We start from the raw sequence: 20,709 nt of genomic DNA on the forward strand, positions 1-20,709 counted from the left end.
CTTTTTTTTTAATTGTCAAAGTGCTTAAATTTTCCCGAGATTTTTTAATTTCTTCCATCAAAACACGCATATTCGTGGTTTTCACTACACGCGGCTTCACACTTAGCTTCACATGATGCGCATCCACCAACATCGAAGCACGATTTTACCACATAAGCCAACAGTGATACAATTCCGTACACATTAACACCCAATCCGACGCAAATTTATAACCATCGACCAACATTTCGACGCAAATTCACCATAATCGACGCCTAACTCGAAGTACATTCTCCATCATCGACAAACAGTTCGACACATTTTCATGAACATCGACCCGCAAATATGATGCACAATTCTACATAATCATAGGCGCACAATTCTACTTTATCATACACGCACATTCTACATTATCATATACGCACAATTCTACATTATCATAGACGCCCAATTCAACGTACTTTAACCATTATAATGCACAAATTAACGTATGTCCACCATCAGCGCTGTCCAATTTGACGTTCAATCACTGTCATCAAAAAACCTCTCTTATATTTGTGGCCGTAAATTGAAAAAAATATATAAGTTAACATATTTGCAGTCCAAATACTTTTATTACCAATATATTTAATATTTTTTTGCTTTAAGTGCAAACTTCTTTGTTCACTGCCTGGATTCGGAAAAGTCGATGAAAGGAAAAAAAAAATAGTGCGTGGAGTCCCTCCGCGCGGAAGAAGTGAAACTTCGTAATGTGTAAATTAAAATAGGAAGGCGTAGAAATCGATTTTTAGTTAAATCATATTGTATCAAATCAAACTAAAAAAACAAATAAATGAAATAATGAATATTATAAATTTAAAAAAAAAACAATAAAATAGAACAACAAGTACGTATTTCAGCTAATTTCACGACGCTCACACTGTTTACTTCGCTGCATAGCAAGAATACCACGTTCATGTGCTTGGAATATTGGACGCTACTCGTTGCTAACGCTCGCGCTGGCCTGTAACAGGCATAGGTACTACGCGCATGCGTTCGAGTTCCACGCATTCACTCTCGCTCCGTCTCTTTCTATTCCCCCTCCTCAGGAGCGTTGAACGTTTAACGCAACAGTGCTTTCATACCCCCTCCATGGTAGCGTTAAACGTTTAACGCAACCTTGTTGGAAGTCGCATTGGAAGTTTCACTTCAATAGCTGTAAGGGGTGTTGTGGAAACTCGGTTGCATGTGTTGTGCTGGTTGTGACAGGTGTATGAGTCGAGGTTCGAACTGAAGGACGAAGAGCAGGCCGCTCAGCCGTTGGCACAGCGAGTCTGCCTCACGTCGTCGCTGTACAACGGACTGGTGTCTGCCATCGCCATCATACTCGTCGTGCTGCTGGCTGTCTCAACTATGTTCGCCTTCTTCTACAGGTACGTCGGGACAACTCCTCAGTTGAAGCAATAAGTGGCTAGGGCATTCCCCTTTATTCGAAATACATAATTAAAATTTTTACGCTGATACTGCAGTTTTTGTTTCCTACTTCATCATTTTTTTTTTGACGTGACAAAGTCTAATAAATTGATGAACGCCAGCTGCACGCACGAAAAAGTGTCCCGTTACGCAAATTGTCCCGTTACGCTGTGTCCCGTTACGCTCATTGCACGCTTGCACCGAATCTATCTCTCTTCCACTCGATTGTAACAACCATCGATTTGACTTTTTCGAGGCACATTAAACTTGAAACACTCCCATTCGTTTCCTACTTTTCCTATCATCGTCCTATCCTTAAAAGAATAACACAGATTGGAAGAAGTTAAATAGCAAACACGTATAAAAGTTATGGTTAAAATAATTTCTTCGTTAAAGTAATAAACATATTTGATTTAATGAGTGCAAATAAAAGTAAATTTATCAAATTGTAGATTTCATTTCACTCATTTTTTGTATTCATACAAAATTGTGATAATTCAATAAAAATGTTTCAATTTTATTCATAAAAGTATGCAATCATTTCATCAATGTTTTTTTATGACGTTGTCACGTTAAACTATCGTCCGTAAACCGACTTTACAGACAACCAATTTTTTTTTTCGTTTGATAGTAGTTTCTACGAAAAATTTTCATAGGTGTTTTAAGGCAGCATTAATTGTTTAAACAAAATGACATATAAATATAACATTAATGTAACAATTATAGTGACTTGGTGAATCTCCTTACCTAATTGCTGTAGAATTATTATGTGATTTTGAAAAAACTTTGATAACTAAGCTTATTTAAGATTTGCAAACTATCAACACAGCAACAATATACGTATAATGAATCCATAAAAACATAGACATACATGTCCTTACTAAAAATTTATTTTTCCAACGATGCTAAATTATAAGAGATAGAGTTATTATTAATCTCATTACCCAAACTTACATGCAACCGTCTACTATATTCCAAAAATAATATAATGACTGAAATATAGGAACACATGTATTTTTTTATTCTGAGAATATTAACTACGGATAAAATACAAACTTAATGTAGTAAATACATTTTTGGCGGTATATTATCAACTAAGAACATTTATGCATGTTTATTTGTTATTAAATACGAGTTCACTTTCAGCTAGCTGCATATATTGTGTCCTATATTTTCGTTAAGTATCTTTTCCCGCCGAAACACGCACTGTCCAAACCCTTTAACTACAACACCAGTAAGTTATGTGTCTGTAAGAAACAGGTATGAGTACTCTACCACAGGGATGCCTAAGATTTCCTGAACGCAGGGGCATACGCGACGTGGGGGCTTTGAAAGGGCTTGGAAAGGGTACCTTTCAGACTTATGGTGGCGGTAGTGTAGCTGGGTAGGAACTGGAAAGGTACCCTTTCCGATTTCTTAAAATGCATATTATTTTCTGCTTTAAAATCCTGAAAGTTATCCCCTTGGAAAGGTAACCTTTCCAGTTTGCGACATGTTTGTGCTCGGAATGGTTAGGTTAGGTTAGGTTAGTTTAGTTTAGTTTAGGTTAGTTTAGTTTAGGTTAGTTTAGGTTAGTTTAGTTTAGGTTAGTTAAGGTTAGTTTAGGTTAAGTTAGGTTAGGTTAGATTAGGTTAGGTAAGGTTAGGTTAGAGGGGATAACTTTCACGATTTTAAAGCAGAAAATAATATGCATTTTAAGAAATCGGAAAGGGTACCTTTCCAGTTTATTTTCTGCTGTGTCATTGTACAGAAAATCCTGAAAGATACCCTTTCCGAGGGGATACCTTTCCAGTGCATATTTGCATTAAAACCGAAACATTTTAAGAAATCGGAAAGGGTACCTTTCCAGTTTCTACCCAGCTACACTACAGCCACCATAAGTCTGAATGGTACCCTTTCCAAGGGGATACAATTCTGTCGTCCCTACGCGACGGAGGGGGTTGGGGAGGGATATTCCCCCCCTTTCCCTTAATAATTAATGCTCTATAATTTCCCACCAAAGAAAGGAAAGAATCGGGAAGCAAACGGCCAGCCAAGTGGTTTTTACCTCCCCCCCCCCCCCCATCATCAGACACACACAGTATGACTGCAAAGGGATTTCTCCCTCTTTAAATTGTTGACCCAGCCCTCTTAGCCGAAGCCCTGCCGGCCTAGGGCCCCCACGGGGTACGCCGTATACGCGAAACAGGAGAGGTGTTAGAGATCCAGCTATGTCCAGAGGCTGAGGCTACCCATCACAGCTTAGCCACCCCGCCTCACTCAGCTAACCAGATAATTGGCTGTGTCCTAAGCTCTTAGACGTTATCAGCATTGCTGGCGCCTACCCTGTTCTAACACATCACACCGGGACCCCTCAATCACCCAGTGAACCCGTGGTCAAGTGGAGGTCCTATCGAAACATCTCCTAGCTTTCCAGGCTGCACTCTAAAAAAAAATTTGTACTTTTACAAGGGAATTTCTTGGAAACCCTGTTGCCAAGGATATTTCTTGCAAAACTACAAGGCAGAGCCTTGCAAAATCGCACATCGTACAAAGCTCTGCCTTGTAGTTTTAGAAGAAATATCCTTGGCAGCAGGGTTTCCAAGGATTTTTCTTGTAAAATATACAAAAATTTCTTTCAGTGTGGTGTCAGACACGCGCGGTGCAGTGTCCAGGCACGAGGTGTCTTGTTGCAGGCGCTACAGGGCGCTGGAGCGCAAGAACGCGGCAGCAGGCGAGACCGCGCCGTCGGACATGAACGGCTCGTACCCAGTCTCCAACCACAACTTCTCCTTCCTCGGCATGCAGAACAAGTACGGCACGAGGCGAGTCTAAGCGCGGAGGCAGCCCGGCGTGCGACTAGCTCGCTCGGCGTTCGCGGGTGCCAACCCTCTTTCACACGAGCCAGAAACTCGAGATTTCGACCGCAGGGGGATCACGGCCCGTAACCGACGGACAAATAAATTAAAAAAAAAAAAAAAACTACTAATTTTTGACTTCTGATAAAAATTTAAAAAAATTCAATAACCCTAGCAATCTGATCCATCGTAGCTTTGTTGTAGAAGATTCTTCATGGCAACTCCATTGTTTGAAATCCATATTGCTGACGTTTAAAAACGATGGTTGTGAAATTGAAAAGCAATTGACTCGACACTAGTGTAATTATTTTTTTGGTCCTTTGACTGTTTACCATATCTCCGTCGGTAATGCCTTAAGAGACAATTTATTACTTACAGGGTTAAAAATTCTAATTATTTTACGCATGCTTCGATTATTTACCACTCCTAACCCACAATTGTAGTCTTAAACTCGGCAGGCTAACGAAATTGTTTATTACTAATTGAAAAGGTAACGGAAATAAGTTTAATACACACTCAATTTATATTGGTACTCCTTCCATATCTCTTTGGTGTTCCTTCTTTAATTTTTTTTCTGGTATATACAACTTCAAGATATAAATAAATCTACGGTGTGATTGTTTACTGTTATTTTTATGTATTATATTATTGGTTTTTATATTTTTATCTTAAAACGTAGGCTATGTCCATATGGAATAATATTACTTTATAACAATGAAAGAATCATTGAAATTGGTCGAGTTGTGTTAGAGTTCACTTCGAGCAAACAAAAAAAGCTCGCACACTCTCTTTATAATATAAGTATAGATATAGCTTCATTCTTGTGGTATAATAACACAGCTAGGTATAAATGTATTTAGCTATGTATGCCATATGACGTTTAGTTAAATATATGTTTATGGTGATGCACTATTTCAAACCAAAACCATTTTCATTTATTCAGTCTCTATTTGTATTTATTCGTTAGAATTTTATTGAACCTGGTTTATCATTTTTTTTTATATTGTACGTGCGTGCAATTGTTTGTTTCTTTTCTTTTTTGATTGCTTTTTAATTTTACTGTTTTTGTTTTATTTCCAGGTCGTCATTGTTTTGTTTGGTACTTTAAGTTTTTATTTAATTATGCTGTCAAGGTGTCCGTGATTTTTTACTTATTTTTTTCTAATATAAAATATCAATTAAATTTACGATGGTACTATTGACTTCTCAAGGCTAGCCGAACAACATGAGTACCGAACGCGTCACTTGCAAATGCCTAAACGATGAACCTGTGACAATTCTCCCTAGACCGGAATTATCACTGCCTGTGTTTTGAGGTTATACCTATTTCTTTAGGCGCGTTGAGAGTGAAAATTTAGTATGCACCACAAGTGCAATAAAATAAGCGCGCGTTGCACGACGGAAATTTGACAGGTTGAAAGTCTAATGCGCATGCGCTAAAGCCACGAGCCGAAGTCGTCAAGATGGCGGACCATGTGTGGCAACATGCACCCGTGCATCGGGGATGTACTAAGCGTATCGGTGTGCCAAAGTAAATGTTATGGCAGTGAAACTATCCTGGAATACATTTCGTAAACTTAAAAAATGAAAACAAAATAAGTATAATAGCGACCATAAAAATGCCTATAATATATTAGCCAAGAAAATTGTGTTGGGACGAATATGGCATCAAAGATATTTAACATTTTTTGGGTTCTCTAAAGGATTACGAACCTGGTGCTATCTTATTGGTAGTGACCGGAAAAATTCGCCGGTTCAATGACCTCCAGGATGAACTCCATAGTTCTACGTACACTCGGTCAAATGCCACCCACTCATTGGCTGCTGTCTTGTGAGACGTTCCAGCGTAGCAGCCTGTGATTCGATAAAGCTTCGGTTGGGTGTTTTTCATTGGCCCAGAGTCATCCATGTGAGTTATGAGCCAATAACAGAGGCAGCACTGAGGTATAACTATATGTATTTTAGCCTATCGCGAAATGAATTCGCGAATTTATCCGGTCTCTACTTATTGGTAATTTTTTTAAACTAAAAGTTGCAGTCAAATAGATACATTAAAAAAAATAATTAATCTGAAACATTTCAAAACTTATTTACAGCACTAAGCGTATGTATGTATATTTGTTTTTGCTTTAACAACATAATTCGGTCTGTGAATACTTAATTAAATTGAAACATATACTTAAATAGGATTTTAAATAATCCATCGGCGACAGTTAATTTTACATTAGAAAATATTACATGCTACAAGTAGTTCCGTTCACTTAACAACAGAATTAGCCACATGTGGTACGAATTAAATATACTTTAATTTTGGTTTTATTTCGTATGCCATGATGCTCCCGCACGGACGGACGAGAAAGAAAGCTTCGCTAGATCTCAAGTAGTTACCTTGCCCCCTTTTTTTTCCGTAATCTAGTTCATGTGACGGTATTTCTCGTATTTTCTAAGGCATATAATCAAATGTTGCTCCAACTGGCAACAAAAAGTTAGCTTCGCAGCGTTGTAGCCTTGTCGCCTGGCTGACCTATAAAAATACTCCAATTTTATTTTCAGTTACTAATTAATACGAACTAAATATAATTATACACGCGGAGGTATGCCGTTTCAATACGAACGGCTAATCCGAGAGTGTTCACTACGTTATGTCATGCTCTCAGCACATTCTAGGACTGGCATAAAAATATCCCTCTTAATCCATAGATAAAATTTTTTTATAAAAAACAAATGAAACACGGGTAAGTTCCGGGGGAGCTGAATTGTTGCCCGTTGGATGGGCAGCCCTTCAGGATTTTTCTGGCAATGGTTTGTTTTTACAGCGACTGGAAGGGCAGCCCATCCAATTTCTGAAAACATGTTTCTTTAAGTGTTTAAATAATCCTGAAAACTTGCCCCTTGGAAGGGCAGCCCATCAGGATTTTTCTTACAGTAGTGTTTTTGAAAGGTTGTCTGAATTGTTGCCCCTTGGATAGGCAGCTCATCAGGATTTTTCTGACATTGGTTATTTTAGGTTATGTTAGGCTAGGTTAGGTTAGATTAGGTTAGGTCACTTTACAAAGTAACTACTGTCAGAAAAATCCTGAAGGGCTGCCCATCCAAGGGGCAACAATTCAGACAAGCTTTCAAAAGCACCACTGTCAGAAAAATCCTGATGGGTTGTCCTTCCAAGGGGCAACAATTCAGACAACCTTTCAAAAACACTACTGTTAGAAAAATCCTGATGGGCTGCCCATCCAAGGGGCAAGTTTTCAGGATAATTTAAACTCTTAAAGGAGCATGTTTTCAGAAATTGGATGGGCTGCCCTTCCAGTCTCTGTACAAATAAACCACTGCCAGAAAAATCCTTAAGGGCTGCCCTTCCAATGGGCAACAATTGAGTCGCCCCTAAGTTCCGACGTGCTGGATAACGGGACCCGGCGCCGTTGCAGGTCCGCCAACAGCCTGCTGGGCAAGGACCTGAAGCAGCGCGACGCGGCTGCAGGGGTGTCCAGGCCCAAGCTGTTCGAAGACCCCAGCGAGCCCATCTACAGCGACCCCTCGCTGTTCGAGCGTTCCCGGAGTCTGCGCAGTGTTGCCGTCTCGCAGCCAGGAGTCCGCGGACACAGCGCGAACACTTGACACCCGCGCGATGACCCCAACCCCCCCGCCCCCCCAACCCTTTTCGTTCGTCTCACCGTTTGGCTTGGAACGTGCCGAGTAAATCACAGCAACTGCCTACCAGTATTAGGAAAAACAAAAGATTTTCAAACTACTTGTGTCTTAATTTAAAAAATATATATATATATTTAATAAGTTATCTAACAATTTTTTTTTCATAAACATTAAATTTAACCGCACTTAAAACAAAGGTTTGTATGGTAGCTTTCCCAGTGCACCGATTTCAAACGAAAATACTGTGCAATGTGATTTTTTTTTGTGTTTTAATTAAAAAATGATAATTACGTTATATAAATTTTGAGAAAATATTAAATTGTTATTTCAAAGTTTTTGATGCTAAAATATACTTAGTATTTCAATATTTTAAGAAAAATTAATATTTGTGTTTTGAAATTCTCTCATAAACACATTTTTTTGTCAAGCCATGTTGGTTCGAATTTATTTTAAAAATAATTACTGTTATTTGTTTTGTTTTTATTTCTAATTTGTATGTAAATTGTGTAACATAGTAATGTAGATCTGTTTGATTTTTTTTCCAAACGAATAGTAATCATTTTATTCTCTGTTTTTTTTTTTTTTTTGTTAAAACCGTCTCTTAGCATGTGAGTTTTTGTTGTATAATGCATAATTTCAGCTTTGTAAAGCTTATTTTTTTTAATAATTTTGTATCTACAAGAAATTTTTTCCACAAACTAATAAATAATTATTCAATTACAAAAAATACACTTCCTAAGTCGTTTACTTGTTTACTTCAATAGTTTCTTCGTTGGGGTTCGAAATTTTGTCAATTTTCATTGTAATGCATATCATAAATGAGTTTCGTTATATCATCAATTTGAACAGTCACTGGCAAAGTATTAAAGCCAAGATGATAATACATAATTTAAAAAGTCGCACGACGCACGTAATATCGCGTATATTGAGATATACAACATTAACTACGAAAATTAAGTGTAACAACCAAAGCACTTGCAATTCTCAAGAATAGCTTGAAAAACAGGAATATTGAAGGTGGCGGAATATCTCTTTACAAAATTTGTACAATATTTGTACATTTAATGTACGGACAACAGTTTGTCGTGTCTCTCTCTCTCTCTCTCTCTCTCTCTCTCTCTCTCTTTGATGAAGTCGTTATTTCCAAATTAAAAGCAACGTTGTATTTCGGTCCTTATTAAGAATGTTAAGACATGGTACTCGCGTACTTTATTTTTACTACATGCCTCTTTGAATAAATATGAACATGTTTTATAAAATATATGAATAAGTTTGATAAAGGAGAATGCATGTAATGATATTGTGATTCTAGGCGTTGCTATCAAAGACAAAGCAAATTTTAACTTGAAAAAATTATTGTGGAAAAGGCGTGATTGTTTTATTATGAAACATTTTTACTTCTATTAAAACGCTTGATTTCTTCAGAAACTCTTACTTTGAACATTTTACTCCGATTTAGGCTATATATCTAATAATTATGTGTTTCTGGTTTATATATCAGCTCCATATTATTATTTATTAATTTTTGTTGAATGTTTAAAATTAGTGAGCTTAATGTTGCTTGTGAAAATCCAGTTTCAGCAACAAACATTTTATTTTTATTTTTTATTCGATGTTTAATTCAACAACTCCCTTCGTTGACTTGTTATTGATAGTTTGACGGTTTCTTTTGACATTTGTGAAGACTATTACTTTCTGTGTGACGAATTTAGATGAAACAAACTTCCTCCCACGCTACACGTGGTTAAGAACTCAGTACCCTCGCCTGAAAGCCAGCGCGCGTCCCAATGCGTTGTGAAGATCCGCCGACTTACTTCCGTGAGTGCTCAGGAGCACCATCGTTGTCGCAACCGAGTGGCCTAAACAAACACTCTTGTTTAAAATGTTTTTATTTTTTTTATTTTTGACGTTCGTTGCAGTGAAAACTTATTTGGAAATATATTTGCACTTCGGTTTTCATGATTTTAAACTATCTTGAGTGACTTAAAAAAAATATTGTGTAAAATTAGTAATTTTATCATTTAAAATGAAAGCTCCCACAAAAGAAAGCATGTGCATAATGTTAGCATAGAAAATGTTTAAGAAATTTTGATGTCATTGTCAAGATCACAAAACTGAATGCTGAGAGCTTCACATTAAAAAAACTACTTAGTCAATTTATATACACAGTTTTTAAACTGGCGACATATGCACTTCAGAATCGGGAAGGTTGATTAGAGATGCAATAGGATAAGGGTGATAAGTTCAAATAAAAAATGCACATAATACTTTCGGTTTGTTCTGATTCATTAAAAATTTATTTTGTTAAAAACAATTACTCAGTAGTCATTAACAAAGGATATAAATATGTTCTGTTGCATAAACATAATACTCGTGTAACTGGCGCGGACCAAACAAAGAAAGGGACTGCTAGATCACTGTCATGTAGCTGACTAAAATATATATTTTTATTCTCATATACAGTTATAAATCATGGTGGTTGCAAACAATATAAATAATTTTTAACTCATTTGAACATGTTTTAAAATATTGTACAAATAATGCAACAATTGTATACATTTCTTTGGTTACTGTTACTTACAGAAGCTTAGAAAATTCACATGAGAGAGGATAAACTTTTGACCGTCGGACGCGGAAATGCAGGCACACAGACACACAAACACACGCAAACACCCAAGAGAAGACACACATCACTTATGTAGGGGAAGCAGCTCACTGAGCTATATACCACATGCTAATAATGTATTTCAGTAAAACACACCCAACATCTCTCCATCGGATTATAAGAAACAATAGCAATGAACGTGTAAGAAGCAGCGGCTAAGAGAAGAGTCAGTGTGGTACGGCTGCCTACACAAGTGGACGTCAAAATGAGACGCTCCGAAAATGTAAACACGAGACGGGTAGAAAGAATGCTTCATGCAACAAATGAGCCACGTTAAAGGATAGCCACTTCAGTGAAGCAAACTTACAGATTGCAAGATGAAAAGTTTCGATTAAAACAGTGAGTCCCACACAGCCAACTTTTTTTTTTAAACGAGCAATAACAGTAGGCCATTGAAGTCATAATTTAAAGAGACACTACACAATATTATTTGAATTTCCAATCACTTAAATATTTAAACACGCAAATTTGCTTCAACTGTTTTCTGTATTCACTAAAGTAAACGAAACAACTCGAGCCCCAGTGCCTGCCAGCTAGTTTCAAAATCGCCACAGAAATACTTTGATGCTATGTACAGTAAAACGTTAACAAAGAACCAACACATATTACGCCATAAATCTTGCAGGTGGTTAAAAAAACCTTAAGCAAGCATATTTCCTATTATTAACCTTTTACATAACTTTTACAGCATTGTTTAACACTAAAAAACAGCAATTACCATAGTTTATTATTTGAAAATCCTTTGGAAAAGGATATAGAAAGCAAAATACTTCAGCATTGACACATACTATGATCAATTTTGCACATCGAAAGCGAAAGTGTTTGTAGAGCTTCTACAGTTAAGGATAATTTTCTACACAAACGCAGGTAAGCAGCAAAAAGGTATCACTGGTTAAGATACAAATTCACACATGAAGATTTAGAAAAAAACAGTCAACTTGAGCATATACTAAAGAGGTGCACTAAGAGAGACTGGAAGGGTTAGAGAAATACTGGGAGTAGACATATGAAATAACATGGAAATTTTGAAGCAATGAAAAAATTCAAAACACAACTGACAGTAGTCTAGGGAATGTGGTACGAGGCAGCAAAGAGACTATGTTTTGATGAGTAAAGCTTAATTCTACAGTCAGTATACTTTCTACAGAAAAACATTTAGTTCATGGCTAAAAAAGGAAAAAAAAAATTATATATTTTTAAAAAATATGTATTTATGTTAAGTCAAAAGCTTGAATCACTTCTAAAACATTATTATCGTATTGCATGATAATGAGTTGGTCTCATATAATGTTTTCTTGGACAGTTGTGAGAAAATATGCTATAGAAATGGCTTATCACACGGTTTAAACGAATTTGAATCTTACTGTGCATGCTTTTAAATCAGATAACAAAATTTATCTTTACGAGAGAACTGCACATACAGCTTCCTTTTTGTTTAAGTTTTGGTGAAACGTGATTATTGAGTTAGTCATATTAATAATACAACGGGAGTTACCTTTCAAAATATCATGCTTAATTTTTATAATGATTCCAAATTCTGTGATAAAAGCTCAAGAAACTGTTAATCCTTACACTTACGTTGAGTATTTTGCAGCGAAATTCTTCCAATAGTTACATCATGGAACAAAATTGGACATTTTTACTAGTTTTTCTTTTGAAATTATCTATACACGGGAATTTTTCGAAAAATATGTTCACGTATTCACACTCGTATCATGGAAATGTTGGAATTTATTCTACTCGCGGCATCAGGATGGTAAGGTTAAAGCTTGAATACAAAATAATATAGCTGGAAAGCTTGTATTAGCAGTCGCACTGGTGCTGTGGTTGTGATGGTTTCTGTGTGATAATTACAGGCGTGTATTTTTCTCATCTAAGGTTCACAATTACGACTACGCGAACATAAATTTTACTTCCAATTCAGACGTAATTGGCAGTGTTCTGAACCAGAAAATAATGGACTAGTGACACTAAAACATAAGTTTTATTTATTTTTTTAGTTTTTTTTTTCACAACTAGAAAAATTTTTATGTTCTGCACTCCAGTCACCTTATCGCATAACAGTAAATTACTAATGTAACTGTCGCTTCCTACGAGCTATCTCTACCGGCCTAATAATTCAGCAATCCTAAACGTGCTATGAAGTGTTTGTGCTCGTAAGAAATGACAATAAATCAGTTGAGTTACTTTGCGTTAGCAACATTTTGCAACACTGTCTGAATTCGTGAGGTAGTATTTGCTTTAATTTATCTGCCTTCAAATATAACGCAGGCATAATTATGTTACTGTATACATTTAAATTTGGGTGGTAACATAGAACACACATATGCTCTATGAAATATTATCACTTTTCAATACAATGTTATGTGTTATTACTGCGCAATCTTCATTTGTGGTGACTTTACATATCACTTGCGTTTTTAATTGGCACACAGCCAAAAAAAAAAAAAAAAAAGTCTAACATAAAATAACATAATAAGAGTCTCACAATGAGAATAATTCTCAATTCATAGAACTGTTATAAATAAGAGACAGCATGTGTAAGAAATCGTAAAATCCTTATTTAACACAACATTCTGGAGAGGAGTTAGCTAACCTTGAAAGCATGGTTATAAAGCAGCAGTCTAGCAGAAATAGCATTAGTGTACAAAAGTTAAACTACATATAATGCATGTTGTGAATACATTTTAATACTGTAATTTTAGATTCACAAATGAAATAGGTGGCATTTAACATTTTATGAAAGTCTTTTTGTCATTTTTACTTTAGCATGTTCATTACTTTAATATGACTACAATGTATACATTATTTCAGCAGACCGTTAATGATTTGTGAAACAGTTTAGAGTTGATCTCCAGTTGGATAGAAGAATACCTTGTTTGCATTAAGTATTGATCAAGTATTTTTAAGAGCACAGAGAAGGGGCTTTCTTTAATAAAGAGGCGGCGAACTGCAACTATTGAGCTGGCGGAGGCAACGTCAGTTCAATGCTGCGTCGCAGGTCAGTCCCTCTAAATTAAATTTAGAATCTCAAACTTAAATACTTGTCTGTATTTAATTCACCAAACAATCTTTGCAGTTATTCCACTAAGATCATTTACTACGCGATGCTCAGCATCCCTGTCTAGATTAACTGCTTGCTCAGTAGAGTATTTGTTTTCAATTTATGATACAATTTAAAGAACATTCAACAAGATTGCCAAGTTTTTGTGATCTATTTCAAACAATTAAATAACCATATCGATGACAGAAAGTGGTGAACTGGTTTCCTTAGTGTCTTCTTGTTTCTCCATCTAACACAAACAAAGTCCTTTTAGTCTCCCATACATAATACACAGAATTCACTTTAGTTGCCATAGGTATAGTAATAAAATAACAGTTTTAACTTCAACTTTGTGGTCCTAGTGTCCAACAGGAACAAGAAGTACACCCAGAAAAAGTCAACAACAAAATTTAACTAGTCAAGTGCACTGCACCAAAATGCACTACGAAAACACAATTGGTGCAAACCCTTTAGCGTGTCCTCAGATAATGTTATAAACATACTAACATGGAAACTACACACTACAGAAAATCCCGGCACTTGACTTTCAAACAAGGGGAGGCACCAAATAAATTAAAATAATACAAATTTTTGACTATTCACACTTGTACTCCATTCAAAGGCTGTAGCCTCCCCATCAACTGTCTACATTCATATAACAATTATCTTACAATAATTAGTATCATAAAAAATCTGCACTTAACAACCTTTCCTTTCTCATTCACAACTTTCTTCTGCTTAAATATTGTGCCATTCGCATAGTTTATTGTTCATGCACGTAACATTCAGTCATTTAACCACAACTTTCCACAAACTTACCTGAAAATGTCTTTTGAATAGAGCCCTTTAATTTAGTATAATTTAATCTGTACACTATGTAAATCCTATCCTCACCCTTGCTTCGCTCCGCAGTCTGTTCGTCAACTTGGCATTCCGACATGCGACTGATGCGCTCAGTCAGTTCCCGCCGTGACTGGGCAGTTGCGACGCAGACAGACCAACAACAGCCCGCTGCATGCTTTAGAACGAACCACAGCAAACCGACCAATGGAATGAGACACCGCAAAAATATCGAGTTACAAATACAGTGGATTGACTACACAGATTTCAAAGACGTAAGAAGATTTTTCGTATGATTATTTAAGTTTCTAAAGGAAGGGCATAATGAAACCGACGAGAAAAATTTTTTTTTTCAACAACGTCAGTTTGTGTCTGCCTGCATCAAAACTGGCGAATTGCGCTAGAGAAACGGCATTCCATGAGATGTAATCAGTTCGTTAGAGCTGTAAGCTTCGCTGGAACAGGTTCGTCTGCACTGGCAACGGAGCTTTCCCCCCGCGTGGAAAGTGGTGAGGTGCCGCGGCGACTCCGCCACAGCGACCCGAGACTCAAGCCCACCGAATCAACGACAGAGCGAAGAGCGTGGTCCCAGCTGCAGGCTGCAGACTCGTGGTACCGGCTCCTCCCGCGGCAGGTCGGCGGCGCTGGTGTCGCCACTACACCGCGGTCTCGGTGTGACTGTGCGACGACAGGCGCTCCACGTCGATCTCTGGAATCGTCAACTCATCCATGACATTATCTGCGTACTCGATGGAAGAAGTTTGTGATAACCGCTTGTTCAGCGAAGACTGCTTTCGTAGGACTTCAGCGAGAGTAGCGTCACCGTAGCGGGCGTCTAGACCCTGACGAAAAGCATTAACTACGCGTATCTGCAAGAAACACCACATCACCATATTAGTAAAGGTTTTATTCTAAATACATCGCCTAACAGTCACATTTACCATTAAAAAAAATTACATTTATCTGAATAGATGTTAACATCAAATAATCTTTTAGAAATTCAGAATGTGCTTCAGCTATGTGAAATAATTAACTACACATTACTAAAAAAAATCACGTATAGAATATCATGCAATTGTTTCTGTTCTACGAACAAATTATTTTTTTCTCCAGAGAATTTTAAAATATTGTTAATAATGAAAAATATATTTTCCATCTAGGATCATAAATGTCAGTGGGTACTTTGTATTCTATTTCTTTGAAAACGTCCTATAATTGGGCAAAATTAATGTTTGTTTTGATCGTTCACCTGTGAGGCTGTACAAATGTACACAATATGGTGACGAACCTTTTCACAGCGTTATTTAAGTTAAAAGTTAGCTAGAAAAAACATAGTTGTAGTTGGAAACGACATTTACAAAACTGTGTTTACTGACATTTATCAGCTTGATCCATAAAGCCCTAAACGTACCAGTCATGAAATTTGAAACCTTCCCTATCAAAATATGCATTAAATTATATCTTATTTAAATTGAAATTTCTTACCATTTGTAAAGTAACTTGTTGAGAAAAACCAACGCAAAATTACCAGAGTTCAAATGTTTAGTCAGAATATAAACAAATAAAAAATTATGTAGCGTGAGCAATTTATTTCATTATAATTTGCAGGAGCTAAGCACAAGCAAAAGTTTGAGAACTTGAGAAAATATTTGAAGATAGACTATAAAATACAAAACGTTTTCATCTGCATTGGGTGTATGCACAACTTAGATGGTTTTACTTATACAGGCGTGTGATATTCAACAATAAAATATACTTTGCATCTATTGTTAAAAATGTTTTGCTTGTGCAACTCGCTTCACAATTTAAATACATTTAGATACATAAAGTAACATTTGAAAAATTTAGACTATTAAGATGCATTAAAACATTAAAAAATTCATTAAAAAAGAAAATCCAAACAAATTGATAGCATTAATAATAAGATGTAAGAGGTATTTACTATTCAACAACAGCGCGACGATATTAAGTGTTTCATTTTTCACAAGCATTATTTTTGTGCAACTCACAAAAAATTAATTCAAAATCCTAGCTTAAGGGTAGTGAATTAAGACTTACAATTATTAATCACTACCAACTTTATAACTAACACATTTTAGAGCTTACTCTAAACGCTTCAACAAAATTATGTTGTGTTTTTCTAGGTAGCCTTAAAATGTACAGTTATGAATTTATGGCTACCTAAATTTTTAAATATCTAAATAAATATATTTATGCCACTTAAAAATCTTTACTATAAAATAATGTAAGTAAAAGTAGTACCCAAACTACTAAAAGTATACTTCTTTCTCAGCCAACTTCGTTACCTGAAAAAATGAACCATACAGTTTTTAATGTTACCAACAATAACTTTGTAATGGTTCTCGATATAATTGGTCTGGATTACAATAAATCTGTTGTTGCGTCAAAATCAATGTAGACTTTAACATGATTTGTCTTCCTGAGAAACGTATATAACAATGTCCAGGCTGCTCGACGATTGAATGTTAAATATGATAAAAGTCACTCAACCAGATATAGTCATGGGTTCATCCGGCCCTTCAGTATACAACGAAAGTGATATTACAACCAAAGAAGCCAATATGCCTCCTACATTGACGACTAATCAGCTAAAACTGGACAATATCAGGGTTTTCTCAATACCATGTAGGGGGGGGGGGTACATAAACTAAGGGCAGTCTTTATGATTACTGGCTAGTTTGTGATGTCTGGAGTCCCGTATCTCAAGGTACATGGGTCCAAAAACTGTAATTTCCTAATGAAATGCGTAGAATATAAGCTCAGCAACTCAAATCATGGGTAAAAATGGGAACTAGGTTTTAACGGCTATACAATCTAATGAATATTTTTCACAAGGATATTATGAGGGTTCTTTGACTCAACAAGATGAATAAAGTATTTTTTCATTTATTTTTGGACATATTGGCTCAAGAAGTTTCTGTAAAACCCAAGTCGGAAAAATACAGTTTTGCCAAGAAAATCTTGGGACACCAATATTAACTGATGTAGGATGGTCTTGATAAGGTGCATTCAGCACTCTGATCAGAATAAAAGATTGAAACATGCATCTAGGTGACAATGTTTGGCCTTGTGTACTGAAGTAAACTTATAGCGACGTATGGGCCGATGAGTGATAATTATACTTGGGATCCTTCAGTACTCTGTTTAGAAGGAAGCGGGCATCGTTGGGGTAGTGCTTGGACTTCTGTACTGAAGTTAACTTAGAGAGAAAACACATGAATGCCAAGTGTATTGGTTCGATATGTGATAGTCCTGTTGTGTTTCCTTCAGCACTCTGTCTAGAAGAAAGCCTGCATCGTGGTGGTAGTATTCGGCCTTGTGCATTGAAGTTAACTTATTGGAAAATCGCAACTATGCCAAGTAACTTGGGTGTAACATATGAGCTGATGTGTGATAGTCCTCCTGGGGTTTCTTTAGCGCTATGATCAGAATAAATCCGGCCTTATGGTGGTAGTGTTTGGGGTAGTGAGATGAATTAAACCGATGCGGTAAATGCATTGCTGATGATGAGTCGCTGAAGTGAGTAGTGACATATTGTGCCTTTTCCAGGAATAACTGGATTGTAAGGGCAGCTTTAGAGCATTTCATGTTTGAGATATATTGACGAAAATATCAGTGTGATATGGGAGAATACTATGCTCGCATCATAGCACTATATCTGATAAGGCACATCTTTCTGATCAACATGTGTGTTGCCTTTACACACATTTGATATTTTGTAATTTGAGCATTGCAGAATACCATAATTGGTTTCAGTAAATTTGAAGTTTATTTGCCTAGAATAGCAATTGAATTGTGACGAAAGAAATTAATAAATACTGTTCAAATAAAAGCAATTCTCTAATATGCGAGTTCTTTGTAGTGAATTTTTTTTGTTCGTTTCTACTTTCGTTCAGTTTTTATTTCTCAGGTAGTGCATTAATATGTAGGAGGATTGTATAACATTTATTTTTATTATTTTAATATATTTTTCCTTAAAGGTAAAAAATTATGTTTTTAAATATAAGAGTGGTTTCTTAATGCCCAATAGTTAAACGTATAACGTAAAAAAAAAAATTCAAAAAATTAAGTTCGCTTCCCTCAAATAACTGTTTTTTTTACCTACTATGTAAACAATTCAGGGCTCTGGCACAGCGATATAATTGAAAACACTTAGTACCAAATAAAAATTAAAATACAGAAAAAAACAGGGGGAAGTAGTTATCGTGATACAGGTTTTACTCGTAATACTTGAGAGTAATGTTCTTTTCAATATTTCGTGATAAAAGTGTAAGCACAATTAAAATACAGCTAGCATATTTTAAGAATATTATCTTTTGTAAATTAATATGTTTGCGATGACTTCATTGTTTGAATATCCAGACTTAATTTTGCATTTGAATACACAATGTAGATCAAATTCATTTAGTAAAATCTGTGTTTTGTTTTTAACATTATTAATTGAATTTTTTAAAATTTATTTAAGAAATTTTAGCAATTTTTCGCAGCCCATGTAAAACCCTGTGGCCGAAAAAACCAACATGCTAAGTTATAAAATAAATAAAAAACATAAAACGAAAAATTATGTGCAGCAACTATTCTTAGCACAATCATTCTTTAAGCATAATAGGTACCGTAAGTGTCATTTAGAGTGACTAATTTTAAATACATGTGAAAAATTGGGTAATGTAAAAATAGCGGTAATATTTTATGTCCATGAAAAACTAGCTTAGCATGTTTTTCTCTCTAGCCACAATTTTTCTTAAGCAATGCCCACCAATTGATATAATATATAATATTTTAATTTATGCTGCTGATTTTCTACCATAATTATTTTGAAAATTAGGTATTACAACCATACAAATAGTTGTGACAAAATTTTACACAGAAAACATTCGATTTGCGTTCTTCGTAACAAAGTTTTAGGAGAAATTGAGTTTTTTTAAGCAAACCAGTTTGATTAAGTAAATGGTTGTCAAACATGATCCTTTACGTGATGAGTTTCATTATCAGCAATATTTTTAACCACCCAGGTTTTAATCCCAGCTAAATCATATTCATTTATTATTTACAAGTTCTCCTGAAATTGTTTATATTTCCAGAAAAATATTACGCTTAAACCTTATAAAAATACCCTTGGTAGATTATTTTTTAAATGCATTTATAATTTTTGGATCTACTTTCACATGACATTGCTTTCGACTATAAATAAAGTTATTAATAAAATAAGTACGTATAGTAAGTTCAAATATATGCACCTCATTGAAAAACTTTGTACACTATTTACTTTTTAAACTAAAAAAATTATTTTATTATTTTTCAAGTATTAGAATTACATACCATAATTTGATATATGTTTTTTAATTCACTATGTTCAAGCAATATGGAAAGTTTTGATATAATTATAATATCTCTTTAGAAACAGTTACTGAAAATATTTTGCAATATCCCAAAACGTACGTTTTTGCTTTGAATATAATTACAAAATATATTTAAAACAAATTTTTACCTACCCGATGAATTTTCGCTATAATTTTTTAACCATCATTTTCTGCTCCTTCAGTGTAAGCCCCGAAGTGCTATAACCTATGATTTAGCAATACTATATATAAATCCTCTTACTTAATGATCAAATAAAACACTTAAAAAAATATGTCAATAAAATTTCTTACTAAACAAATCACAGAAAAACCAAAGCTACTGGTTTTCAATGATAATTTTTTGAACATAAAACTTTAGCTTTATGCAGTTTTTAATTAAAACAAATATATTTTTAAATTGCAGGTTTATGCTGTACAGTGTTAACAGTTGTTTGAAATGCGTACAAACCGTACTTTAAATGAAAGATAGGGTTTATCCAAAAGTGAACTTATTAGAAACTAAATTACCTTAGTTTTCCGTCTCACAGTTAAATAGATCTACTTCAAATCATAGCGTTTCCCATTACACAAAAAATACAAGTTTGTTATTTGATTAAACTTTTAGTTATTTTTCAGATACTTCTTCATTTATATTCTTCCCAATAATTTCACAGTCTCATTACTTCTGTCGAAACTCGCACGTGTCTATCATGACTACTGTTTGAAACAGAAGATGTCTTATCACTACTGTTCAAGCTCTAAGAAGTATTTCATTAATTTTTTTAACTCTCTGATGTTTTATCACTGCTATTCGAACTCGCAGATGACTTTCTTCAAGTGTTAGAACTCTCGGAGATGTTATCACCACTATTGTTCCATGTTGCG

At 35.2% G+C, this 20,709-nt stretch overlaps 2 protein-coding genes across 6 annotated transcripts in view; one reads left to right on the forward strand and one right to left on the reverse strand.

Annotated features, from left to right (window-relative positions):
- Positions 1-7,883, forward strand: part of LOC134528938 (uncharacterized) — a 98,723-nt gene extending 90,840 nt beyond the window's left edge. The window contains exons 17-19 of the mRNA XM_063362607.1: positions 1,228-1,391; positions 4,107-4,235; positions 7,694-7,883. Coding sequence (XP_063218677.1) covers positions 1,228-1,391; positions 4,107-4,235; positions 7,694-7,883 — 483 coding nt within the window. The remainder of the gene's footprint in view (positions 1-1,227; positions 1,392-4,106; positions 4,236-7,693) is intronic.
- A 191-nt stretch (positions 7,884-8,074) lies between these two features.
- LOC134529524 (plasma membrane calcium-transporting ATPase 2) overlaps positions 8,075-20,709 on the reverse strand; it is a 349,005-nt gene continuing 336,370 nt past the window's right edge. For all 5 annotated transcript variants that reach the window (XM_063363712.1, XM_063363709.1, XM_063363708.1 and 2 more), the window contains one exon: positions 8,075-15,333. In XM_063363712.1, coding sequence (XP_063219782.1) covers positions 15,121-15,333 — 213 coding nt within the window. In that variant the 3' untranslated portion in view covers positions 8,075-15,120. The remainder of the gene's footprint in view (positions 15,334-20,709) is intronic.

Source organism: Bacillus rossius, chromosome 2 (assembly GCF_032445375.1).
Source record: "Bacillus rossius redtenbacheri isolate Brsri chromosome 2, Brsri_v3, whole genome shotgun sequence".
Taxonomy (NCBI): domain Eukaryota; kingdom Metazoa; phylum Arthropoda; class Insecta; order Phasmatodea; family Bacillidae; genus Bacillus; species Bacillus rossius.